This window comes from Ranitomeya variabilis, chromosome 4, assembly GCF_051348905.1.
Source record: "Ranitomeya variabilis isolate aRanVar5 chromosome 4, aRanVar5.hap1, whole genome shotgun sequence".
Classification (NCBI taxonomy): domain Eukaryota; kingdom Metazoa; phylum Chordata; class Amphibia; order Anura; family Dendrobatidae; genus Ranitomeya; species Ranitomeya variabilis.
This window is the reverse complement of record NC_135235.1, coordinates 385945271-385958369: the sequence shown is the minus strand read 5'-3', so window position 1 is coordinate 385958369 and position 13099 is coordinate 385945271. Positions and strand designations below refer to the sequence as shown.

At 45.6% G+C, this 13099-nt stretch overlaps 1 protein-coding gene across 6 annotated transcripts in view; it reads left to right on the top strand.

Moving 5' to 3' along the window:
- Nucleotides 1-13099, top strand: part of KDM2A (lysine demethylase 2A) — a 243392-nt gene that overhangs the window by 79168 nt on the left and 151125 nt on the right. For all 6 annotated transcript variants that reach the window (XM_077250846.1, XM_077250841.1, XM_077250845.1 and 3 more), the window contains exon 8: nt 8494-8587. In XM_077250846.1, coding sequence (XP_077106961.1) covers nt 8494-8587 — 94 coding nt within the window. The remainder of the gene's footprint in view (nt 1-8493; nt 8588-13099) is intronic.

The following is a 13099-nucleotide window of genomic DNA, read 5'->3' as shown; positions in this document are numbered from 1 at the left end:
TATATATATATATATATATATATATATATATATATATATATATATATATATATCTCGATAGATAGATAGGTATACATACACTTCAAAAAAGCAGGCAGCACTCCATATTCTTTTGGTGATATGCAGGATTTATTCAGACCCACATGTCTGTGGATGTGAAGCACAGACATGTGGGTCTGAATAAATCCTGCATATCACCAAAAGAATATGGAGTGCTGCCTGCTTTTTTTGAAGTGTATGGACTAAAGACAACCAGTTGACGGGCTGTCTGGGGGCTTTGCACCCGAAGATAAGTAAAGGATTTGTGCTGTTCCTTTTTTATTAATATATAGATATATATAACACATGGGCCAATAAACCACCTTTATTTTTTCTATTGGAGTGCTGCCTTCATTTTTCTGGATTATATACCTATAGTTGTATTTATACATATAGATAGAGATATGTATACATCTATCTATCTATATGTATGTGTGTGTATGTATATCTATCTATATGTATATGCATATATGTATCTATGTGTGTGTATGTATGTATGTATGTATATATATGTGTGTGTGTGTACATGCTCGGAGATAGCACGGAGATGTGGGTTAAATAAATTCATTCCTGAACATTATCTTAAAGAATATGGAGTGCTGCCTGCTTTGTGAAGTATATGGACTGAAGGCAACCAGAGGACAGGTTGTTTGGGCCTTGCACCCGAATATAATTAGAGGATTTGTGCTGTTCCAATTTTTATATATATATATATATATATATATATATATATATATATATATATATATATATATATACATACACTCACCGGCCACTTTATTAGGTACACCTGTCCAACTTCTTGTTAACACTTAATTTCTAATCAGCCAATCACATGGCGGCAACTCAGTGCATTTAGGCATGTAGACATGGTCAAGACAATCTCCTGCAGTTCAAACCGAGCATCAGTATGGGGAAGAAAGGTGATTTGAGCGCCTTTGAACGTGGCATGGTTGTTGGTGCCAGAAGGGGTGGTCTGAGTATTTCAGAAACTGCTGATCTACTGGGATTTTCACGCACAACCATCTCTAGGGTTTACAGAGAATGGTCCGAAAAAAAAAAAAAATCCAGTGAGCGGCAGTTCTGTGGGCGGAAATGCCTTGTTGATGCCAGAGGTCAGAGGAGAATGGGCAGACTGGTTCGAGCTGATAGAAAGGCAACAGTGACTCAAATCGCCACCCGTTACAACCAAGGTAGGCCTAAGAGCATCTCTGAACGCACAGTGCGTCGAACTTTGAGGCAGATGGGCTACAGCAGCAGAAGACCACACCGGGTACCACTCCTTTCAGCTAAGAACAGGAAACGGAGGCTACAATTTGTACAAGCTCATCGAAATTGGACAGTAGAAGATTGGAAAAACGTTGCTTGGTCTGATGAGTCTCGATTTCTGCTGCGACATTCGGATGGTAGGGTCAGAATTTGGCGTAAACAACATGAAAGCATGGATCCATCCTGCCTTGTATGGAGCATCTTTGGGATGTGCAGCCGACAAATCTGCGGCAACTGTGTGATGCCATCATGTCAATATGGACCAAAATCTCTGAGGAATGCTTCCAGCACCTTGTTGAATCTATGCCACGAAGAATTGAGGCAGTTCTGAAGGCAAAAGGGGGTCCAACCCGTTACTAGTATGGTGTACCTAATAAAGTGGCCGGTGAGTGTGTATATATATATACTAGCTATTGAACCCGTTCTACGCCCGGTTGGCGAGCATTTATATTGGTATATGGTCTCCATCCTGGTATGTGCTGCTCCCATCTTGCTCTCCCATCCTGTCATGTGCTGCTCCATCCTGCGCCCCCATCCTGTCATATGCTGCTCCATCCTGCGCCCCCATCATTGCGGGCGGCTGTGCTGAGTGCGGGCAGCTGTGCTGAGTGCGGGCGGCTGTGCTGAGTGCGGGCGGCTGTGCTGAGTGCGGGCGGCTGTGCTGAGTGCGGGCGGCTGTGCTGAGTGCGGGCGGCTGTGCTGAGTGCGGGCGGCTGTGCTGGGTGCGGGCGGCTGTGCTGGGTGCGGGCGGCTGTGCTGGGTGCGGGCGGCTGTGCTGGGTGCGGGCGGCTGTGCTGGGTGCGGGCGGCTGTGCTGGGTGCGGGCGGCTGTGCTGGGTGCGGGCGGCTGTGCTGGGTGCGGGCGGCTGTGCTGGGTGCGGGCGGCTGTGCTGGGTGCGGGCGGCTGTGCTGGGTGCGGGCGGCTGTGCTGGGTGCGGGCGGCTGTGCTGGGTGCGGGCGGCTGTGCTGGGTGCGGGCGGCTGTGCTGGGTGCGGGCGGCTGTGCTGGGTGCGGGCGGCTGTGCTGGGTGCGGGCGGCTGTGCTGGGTGCGGGCGGCTGTGCTGGGTGCGGGCGGCTGTGCTGGGTGCGGGCGGCTGTGCTGGGTGCGGGCGGCTGTGCTGGGTGCGGGCGGCTGTGCTGGGTGCGGGCGGCTGTGCTGGGTGCGGGCGGCTGTGCTGGGTGCGGGCGGCTGTGCTGGGTGCGGGCGGCTGTGCTGGGTGCGGGCGGCTGTGCTGGGTGCGGGCGGCTGTGCGTGGCTGTGGTGGGTGCGGCGGCTGTGGGTGACTGTGCTGGGTGCGGGCGGCTGTGCGTGGCTGTGGTGGGTGCGGGCGGCTGTGCGTGACTGTGCGTGGCTGTGGGTGGCTGTGCGTGGCTGTGCTGGGTGCGGCGGCTGTGGGCGGCTGTGCGTGGCTGTGCTGGGTGCGGCGGCTGTGGGCGGCTGTGCGTGGCTGTGCTGGGTGCGGCGGCTGTGCGTGGATGTGCTGGGTGCGGCGGCTGTGGTGGGTGCGGCGGCTGTGGGTGGCTGTGCGTGGCTGTGCTGGGTGCGGGCGGCTGTGCTGGGTGCGGGCGGCTGTGCTGGGTGCGGGCGGCTGTGCTGGGTGCGGGCGGCTGTGCTGGGTGCGGGCGGCTGTGCGTGGCTGTGCTGGGTGCGGTGGCTGTGGTGGGTGCGGCGGCTGTGGGTGGCTGCGTGGCTGTGCTGGGTGCGGCGGCTGTGGGTGGCTGTGCGTGGCTGTGCTGGGTGCGGCGGCTGTGGGCGGCTGTGCGTGGCTGTGCTGGGTGCGGCGGCTGTGCGTGGATGTGCTGGGTGCGGTGGCTGTGGTGGGTGCGGTGGCTGTGCGTGGCTGTGCTGGGTGCGGCGGCTGTGGTGGGTGCGGCGGCTGTGGGTGGCTGTGCGTGGCTGTACTGGGTGCGGCGGCTGTGGGCGGCTGTGCGTGGCTGTGGGCGGCTGTGCGTGGCTGTGCTCGGTGCGGCGGCTGTGCTGGGTGCGGCGGCTGTGCGTGGCTGTGGTGGGTGCGGTGGCTGTGGACGTAAGTGGCGTAAGTAACAAATAGCTGTGGCATGAAGTGCCACAGCCTCATGGCACAGCAATTTGTTACTTGCGGAGGGTGAGTATACTTACCTGTCCCGTTCCACCGACGCCATTCCGGGCCATGACTATCCCCCTGCTCCCGGAATCGGCGCCTGCGCAGTCCGCGCTTTCCGGCGCCATTTTCTTGAAGACATTGCAGTGTGTCTTCAAGAAAATGGCGCCGGAAAGCGCGGACCGCGCAGGCGCCTTTTCCGGCACCAGGAGGACAGATTTTCTGTGTCCTCCTGGTGCCGGAAAAGGCGCCTGCGCAGTCCGCGCTTTCCGGCGCCATTTTCTTGAAGACACACTGCAATGTGTCTTCAAGAAAATGGCGCCGGAAAGCGCGGACTGCGCAGGCGCCGATTCTGGGAGCAGGGGGATAGTCATGGCCCGGAATGGCGTCGGTGGAACGGGACAGGTAAGTATACTCACCCTCCGCCTCCTGGCTCGTCCCTGTTTCTCTGTTGGAGATCGCGGTGTGCGTTCAGTGCATACGCATACCGCGATCTCCTGGGAGCGTCGCTCTGTGGGGTCCAGACTGCGCCGGCGCTTGCGCAGTCTATAAAGGCTTCGGACATATACATATACATATACATATACATATATATATATATATATATATATATATATACATATATATATACATATATACATACATATATACATATATACATATATACATACATACATACATACATACATACATACATACATACATACATACATACATACATACATACATACATACATACACACGCACACACACTACGTGGAGGGTGACGATCGCAAGTGCCGGGGGCCTCAGCGAAGAGAGGTGAGAGTGTGATTTTTTTTTATTTTAATCGCAGCAACAGCAAATGGGGCAAATGTGTGGAGCATCTTATGGAGCCACAATGTCTGGAGCCACAATGTATGGAGCATCTCATTAGGCCATAATGTGTGGAGCATCTTATGGGGAATAATGTTTTGAGTATCTTATGGGGCTATAATGTATGGAGCATCCTATGGGGCCATAATGTGTGGAGCATCTTATGGGGCCATAATGTGTGGAGCATCTTATTGGGCCATCAACCTTTATGCAGCATTGTATGGGGCCAATGTTTCTATGGAGCATCTTATGGGGCCATTATTAACCTTTGTGCAGCATTATATGGGGCATATTTTAATATGGAGCATTATATGGGGCGCATTTTGTATGGAGCATCTTATGGGTCCCATCATGAACTGTATGGAGCATTATATGGGGCTCCTGATTCAATATGGATATTCAAAAACACTTAACCTACTGATGTCTCAATTAATTTTACTTTTATTGATATCTATTTTTATTTTTGGCATTTACCGGTAGCTGCTGCATTTTCCACCCTAGGCTTATACTCGAGTCAATAAGTTTTCCCAGTTTTTTGTGGCAATTTAGGGGGGTCGGCTTATACTCGGGTCGGCTTATACTCGAGTGTATACGGTATTTAAAAAAGAGCCTAATTTAAAAGAACTTAATCGTATTCCTTTTGTCACTTCATTTTGTGAGGAAAGTGGCAGAATTGCAGATATTATATGTAAACACTGGGGAATGTTACACAAATGTTCTCCTAAAGTGAAGGAGTTCTCTAAACGACCTGTTTTTTCTTATAAGCGCAATCATACCATAGCCTCTACTTTGATAAAGTCGGACATTGGTTCGTTTAAAAAACAATGTCAAACTACACTTACTGGCCATGGTAGGAGAGGCTGTTTCCCATGTCTATCTTGCATTAATTGCAATCTGATGCTTAAGGGTTCAAATTTCTTTCATCCTATAGCTAATGAGGAATATAAGATTCAACATTATTTGACCTGTGATTCTGAATTTGTTGTGTATTTTCTTCAGTGTCCTTGTTCCTTATGGTATGTCGGTGAGACTACATGTGATTTTAAGACCAGAATTAATCAACACCGACATACCATAAGGAAAAAACGTATGGATTTACCGGTTTCCAAGCACTTTGTGGAAAAATCGCATACTGAAAAACCGCTACGTTTCCGCATTATAGATATGATACCTGTTCAAAGGAGAGGGGGAGATCGTGTACGGTTGCTCAAGAGGAGGGAATTGGAATGGACAATGAAACTAAATACTTTAACCCCTTTCTGACCTCGGATGGGATAGTACGTCTGAGGTCAGAAGCCCCTCTTTGATGCGGGATCCGGTTTTGAGCCCGAATCAAAGCCGGGACATGTCAGCTCTTTTGAACAGCTGACATGTGCCCGTAATAGGCGCAGGCAGAATCGCGATCTGCCCGCGCCTATTAACTAGTTAAATGCCGCTGTCAAACGCAGACAGAGGCATTTAACTACCGCTTCCGGCCGGGCGGCCGGAAATGAACGCATCGCCGACCCCCGTCACATTATCGGAGGTCGGCGATGCTTCAGAATAGTAACCATAGAGGTCCTTGAGACCTCTATGGTTACTGATCCCCTGCAGCTGTGAGCGCCACCCTGTGGTCGGCGCTCACAGCACACCTGCAATTCTGCTACATAGCAGCGAACATCAGATCGCTGCTATGTAGCAGAGGCGATCGTGTTGTGCCAGCTTCTAGTCTCCTATGGAGGCTATTGAAGCATGGCGAAAGTAAAAAAAAAAAAAAAAAAAAAGTAAAAAAAATGTGAAAAAAATAAAAAAAATATAAAAGTTTAAATCACCCCCCTTTCGCCCCAATCAAAATAAATCAATAAAAATAAAAACAAATTTACACATATTTGGTATCGCCGCGTTCAGAATCGCCCGATCTATCAATAAAAAAAAAAGCATTAACCTGATCGCTAAACAGCGTAGTGAGAAAAAAATTTGAAACGCCAGAATTATTTTGGTCGCCACGACATTGCATTAAAATGCAATAACGGGCGATCAAAAGAACGTATCTGCACCGAAATGGTATTATTAAAAACGCCAGCTCAGCACGCAAAAAATAAGCCCTCAACTGGCCCCAGATCATCAAAAATAGAGACGCTACAAGTATCGGAAAATGGCGCAATTATTATTTTATTTTTTTTAGCAAAGTTTGGAATTTTTTTTCACCGCTTAGATAAAAAATAACATAGTCATGTTAGGTGTCTATGAAATCGTAATGACCTGGACAATCGTATTGGCAGGTCAGTTTTAGCATTTACTGAACCTAGCAAAAAAGCCAAAGAAAAAAACAGTGTGGGACTGCACTTTTTTAGCACTTTCACTGCACTTGGAATTTTTTTCCTGTTTTCTAGTACACGACATGGTAAAACCAATTATGTCGTTCAAAAGTACAACTCATCCCGCAAAAAATAAGCCCTCACATGGCCAAATTGACGGAAAAATAAAAAAGTTATGGCTCTGGGAAGGAGGGGAGCGAAAAATGGAAAATCCCAAGGTCATGAAGGGGTTAAAACCCTATGGCCTTAATGTGGATTTCAAGTTAAACCCAATTATGTAAAATATGGTGATGTTTTATTCTTTCTCATTTCTTATTTACTGATATGTTTGTTTTTTTATGTTGTCCTTTAGATCAAAGGATGAACAATAAAATAATGTTTTTTTTCTTTTTTTCTCAGGTGTCCCACCCTATGAAACAAGTATCTTTAAATTTTCTGCTTGATCGTGCCCACCAGATGATTGACCTTTATTTATTCTTTACTTTAAAAAAATTTTTTCACCGATCTTTGCATCTTCTGATTCATTTAATAACTATGTACAAAAAAATAAAATAATAATCAGCATTGGAAACAACTAGGCCTTGTGTGTGTTGTTAAAGGGATGTGTATGGTGTAGCCAATGGTTTGGGTCATTTTGTGCCACACTTTATGGACTGGAGAAACGCTGGGGGTTATCCGCCCCCAAAAGTCTCTTTGTCCGTATTTAGGAATGGGATGCCCCACTTGATTGGGGAAGGTGTCCTTGACCTAGTGACACGTAGTTGGGCTTATGCCCTGGCCCTTTAAATTCAGCAGCACATCTAGTCCTACACATAAGAAAAGCGTTATGTGACCTAGTTACATGCTGGTTTCCTTGTAAATGGTAGTTATAAGTTCCTCCTTTACATAGTGAGACTCTGGTGCAGAGTTCGGTATATTATTTACTTTAATGTGATATAATATATAGAATATCGTAGTTTAGAGGTCTGTCACCTTCTGGGCAAATTTTCCTTTATCTAATATGGCGCAGCGATCTCCAAAGCGACTCTGCTCAACTGCAGCTTTAAGCATTGTGGGTCTCTGACTCAGCCGTCACGGACATGCGCAGTGAGTGCATGAGAACGCCGGAGATCGTAATGTGCATGGTGAAAAGTTACATGTAAGTTCCTTGTAATTATGATTCATGGGACAGGGGCACCTGAGTGTACCTGGGTCTTAATTGACTTTTTAACCAATTTTAATCACTGTCACATAATACACAATGGATTATATTTATTAATAGCGAATTTTAAAAGGGTACTACAATCTGCACAGATGCACGTTTGTATTGATTACTTTTTTATGTATTTTGTACCAATTTTTATATTATTGCACTTAATAAGCTTTTTTATTGGGATGTCTGTGTTTCATATAAAAAGCTGCTTCACACATATGTTCACTGTTTGAAAAAGGATATTACATCCGAAACGTCGCTACGCCGTTCAGGCAATAAAGTCCACTATTTTTTTTTTCAGTTTTTTTGTTGCTGCTCTCCTTTTTTTTGACTCTAGAATAGGAGACCATTGGATTGCTGGTTGGGAGAGCTTTGCACAATATGTGAGGTTTTTCTGGATGCTGTTCCAATTTTTTCTGTATGTGTGTGTGTGTATGTGTATGTATATATATATATATATATATATATATATATATATATATATATATATATATATATATATATATATATATATATATATATATATTCTCTACAAGAAATGTTTATATGTAAAATGTATTTTATAATAAATACAATTCTTAAGTGTGTTTTTTTTTTTTTTTTAAATAAACTTTACTCATTTATTTTGCCAATTTTTAAGCCATAAAAAACCGGCGCAGAGGGAATAAGTTTCCTGTGTCTTAGAGGACCTCCGCTCTTGCTGGTAATTTGTTGCAGCCTATAAACTATGCAGCTTTATAACTTGGTTTTGCTTCTTCTAGGTATTGTCTGATGAGTGTAAGAGGCTGTTACACAGATTTCCATGTGGACTTTGGAGGGACATCAGTATGGTATCACATTCTTCGAGGAGGCAAGGTCAGTTTTTTTATGTATTAAAGGGTTTTTTTTTATCTTTCTTACCTGTGTGTATATGTATTTCTATCTACAAACGTGTACTCTTCAGACAACAATTCGTTATCTCATTGATGGCAGCCAAGCCCTGTAATTTTGGGAGTTTTGTGCTTGCCCACATACTTGAGATGTATTGCAAACTTAGTATCTGTAGAGAAAATATATATATATATATATATATATATATATATATGTATGTATGTATGTATGTATGTATGTATGTATGTATGTATATGTGTGTATATATATATATATATATATATATATATATATATATATATATATATATATATATATATATATATATATATATATATATATATATATATACACATATATATACATACAAACAATTATTTACAGACCAGAAGTTTGGGCATACCTTCCCATTTAAAGATTTTTTTTTTTTCTGTAATCTCATGACCATGGAAATTGTACATTCACACTCAAGGCATCAAAACTATGAATTAACACATGTGGAATTATATACTTAATTTCCGTGGTTTCGCACTTTTTTGTTTGTCTTATATTCTAGGTTCTTCAAAGTAGCCACCTTTTGCTTTGATGACTGCTTTGCACACTTTGCTTTCTCTTGATGAGCTTCAAGAGGTAGTCACCGGGAATGGTTTTCACTTCACAGGTGTGCCCTGTCAGGTTTAATTAGTGGGATTTCTTGTCTTATACCGTATTTTTCGGACTATAAGATGCACCGGACTATAAGGCGCACCCAGGTTTTAGAGGTGGAAAATCGGGAAAAAAATATTTGAAGCAAAAAAATTTGGGAAAATATTTAATAACATACTATTATATGTGGTGTTATTATATATAATAGTATGTTATTATGTTGGAAGCTGAGGGACCAGTGTGGTGTCTGTGAAGTACTATATGAAGATGCTGGAGGGTGAGTATAAGAATGGGGGCACAGGGCTTATATTGAAAGCACCACTCCAGCACTGCAGAATAACACTGGAGTGCTGCTTTAAAATCCCATGGGAGAACTATAACTCCCAGCATGTCCTGCAGATCCTATGACATGCTGGGAGTTATAGTTCACTAAAGGAGTGGCAGAGTGCTTTATTGTGTTTTGGAAAGACTAACCTCTTAATTGTGGCAGCCAGCCACACTGTGGTGAGGTGAAAGTATCCCATGACTGCACACACCGAGCTCTCCCTCTTATTGCCTTTCCACAGCACAGGTAATGGAAGCCAGCAGATTCTAGTGTTGGAGTCTGAAGGACCTGTGATGATGTCAAGAAGAGGGAGGGCTCTGTGCTGCCATGTGATGCTCCAGCCCGCCCACTTCTGACATCATCACAGGTCCTCCTTGTGCACACTGCACAGCACTCAGCGTCCAGCCCAGGAAGGTACCAGCGATCTCCTCTCCCCCGGACCCTCCTGCTGCTGCTGCCTCCTCCTCCCCCAGACACACGGATCTCCCCAGCTGCTGCAGGAATCAGCGCTGAGGAAACCATGTGTGTCCCTGCTTAAGTGCAGTATTCATTTGCTGCTCCCGGCTCACCGCTCAGCTGAAAGGTGGGCGGGGAGTAGCTAATGAATATTCACTGCACTTAATCATCGGGACCACATGGTTTCCCCAGCACTGATTCTCTGGCAGTGGGGACATTTTTCTGCCTCCTGAAGTGGGATGACAGTGCGATCCCACTCGCTGCCGCCCCCCTCCCCACATGCTACATCCCTACCATAAGACGCACCCACACTTTCCTCCCAAATTTGGAGGAAAAAAAGTGCGTCTTATGGTCAGAAAAATACGGTAAATGGGGTTGGGACCATCAGTTGTGTTGAGCAGAAGTCTGGTGGATACACAGCTGATAGTCCTACTGAATAGGCTGTTAGAATTTGTATTATGGCAAGAAAAAAGCAGCTAAGTAAAGAAAAACGAGTGGCCATCATTACTTTAAGAAATGAAGGTCAGTCAGTCCAAAAAATTGGGAATACTTTCAAAGTGTCCCCCAATTGCAGTGGCAAAAACCATCAAGCGCTACAAAGAAACTGGCTCACATGATGACCGCCCCAGGAAAGGAAGACCAAGAGTCACCTCTGCTTCTGAGGATAAGTTTATCCGAGTCACCAGCCTCATAAATCACAGGTTAACAGCAGCTCAGAGTAGAGACAAGGTCAATGCAACACAGAGTTCTAGCAGCAGACACATTTCTACAACAACTGTTAAGAGGAGACTTTGTGCAGCAGGCCTTCATGGTAAAATAGTTGCTAGGAAACCACTGCTAAGGACAGGCAACAACCAGAAGAGACTTGTTTGGGGTAAAGAACACAAGGAATGGACACTAGACCAGTGGAAATCTGTGCTTTGGTCTGATGAGTCCAAATTTGTGATCTTTGGTTCCAACCACCGTGTCTTTGTGCGATGCAGAAAAGGTGAACTATGCCTGGTTCCCACCGTAAAGCATGGAGGAGGAGAAGGTGTGATGGTGTGGGGGTGCTTTGCTGTTGATACTGTTGGGGATTTATTCAACATTTAAGGTATACTGAACCAGCATGGCTACCACATCATCTTGCAGCGGCTTGCTATTCCATTTGTTTTGCGTTTAGTTGGACCGTCATTTATTTTTCAACAGGACAATGACCCCAAACACACCTCCAGGCTGTGTAAGGGCTGTTTGACCAAGGAGGAGAGTGATGGGGTGCTACGCCAGATGACCTGGCCTCCACAGTTACCAGACCTGAACCCAATCGAGATGGTTTGGGGTGAGCTGAACCGCAGAGTTAAGGCAAAAGAGCTAACAAGTGCTAAGCATCTCTGGGAAACTCCTTCAAGATTGTTGGAAGACCATTCCCGGTGACTACCTCTTGAAGCTCATCAAGAGAATGCCAAGAGTGTGCAAAGCAGTCATCAAAGCAAAAGGTGGCTACTTTGAAGAACCTAGAATATAAGACATAATTTCAGTTGTTTCACACTTTTTTAAGTACCGTATTTTCCGGCGTATAAGACGACTTTTTAACCCCTAAAAATTGTCCCAAAAGTCGGGGGTCGTCTTATACGCCGGGTATGGCGTTTGCAGGGAGCGATCCTGGATGTTCCCAGGGTCTGAAGGAGAGGAAACTCTCCTTCAGGCCCTGGGATCCATATTCATGTAAAAAATAAAGAATAAAAATAAACAATATGGATATACTCACCCCTCCGAGAAGCCTGGCTGTCACCGCTGCAAGCGTCTGCCTCCTTTCCTAAGAATTGCAGAGCGTGAAAGACCTTCGATGACGTCACGGTCACCAATCACAAGACCGTGACGTCATCGAAGGTCCTTCACGCTCTGCAATTCTTAGGAACGGAGGCAGACGCTTGCAGCGGTGACAGCCAGGCTTCTCGGAGGGGTGAGTATATCCATATTTTTTATTTTTATTCTTTATTTTTTACATGAATATGGATCCCAGGGCCTGAAGGAGAGTCTCCTCTCCTTCAGACCCTGGGAACCACACGCCGTATAAGATGACTGGGCGTATAAGATGACCCCCGTCTTATACAGCAGGTATATCCCAAATTCCATATTTTATATGAAAAAGTTGGGGGTCGTCTTATACGCCCAGTCGTCTTATACACCAGAAAATACGGTATATAATTCCACATGTGTTAATTCATAGTTTTGATGCCTTCCGTGTGAATGCATAATTTTCATAGTCATGAAAATACAGAAAAAATCTTCAAATGACAAGGTGTGTCCAAACATTTGGTCTGTACTGTATATATAAATAATATACTTTGCTCAACATAAACATCATAAATGAGTACTCAGCAATATATCAGTTAACCTTTAATTTTCTCGCTTAACCCCTTTCTGACATCGGACGTACTATCCCGTCGAGGTGGGGTGGGCCCCCATGACCACGGACGGGATAGTACGTCCAGCGCGATCGGCGGCGCTCACGGGGGGAGCGCGGCCGATCGCGGCCGGGTGTCAGCTGCCTATCGCAGCTGACATCCGACACTATGTGCCAGGAGCGGTCACGGACCGCTCCTGGCACATTAACCCCTGGCACACCGCGATCAAACATGATCGCGATGTGCCGGCGGTGCAGGGAAGCATCGCGCAGGGAGGGGGCTCCCTGCGGGCTTCCCTGAGCCCCCCGCAGCAACGCGATGTGATCGCGTTGCTGCGAGGGTCTTACCTCCCTCCCTGCCTGCTCCAGACCCGGATCCAAGATGGCCGCGGATCCGGGTCCTGCAGGGTGGGAGGTGGCTTCACAGAAGCCTGCTCAGAGCAGGCACTGTGAAGCAGCCTGCACTTCTCCCAGATCGGTGATCTGTCAGAGTGCTATGCAAACTGACAGATCACCGATCTGTATTGTCCCCCCCTGGGGCAAAGTAAAAAAGTAAAAAAAAATTTTTCCAAATGTGTAAAAAAAAAATAAAAAAAAAAATTCCAAAATAATGAAAAAAAAAATATATATATTATTCTCATAAATACATTTCTTTATCTAAATAATAAAAAAAAACAATAAAAGT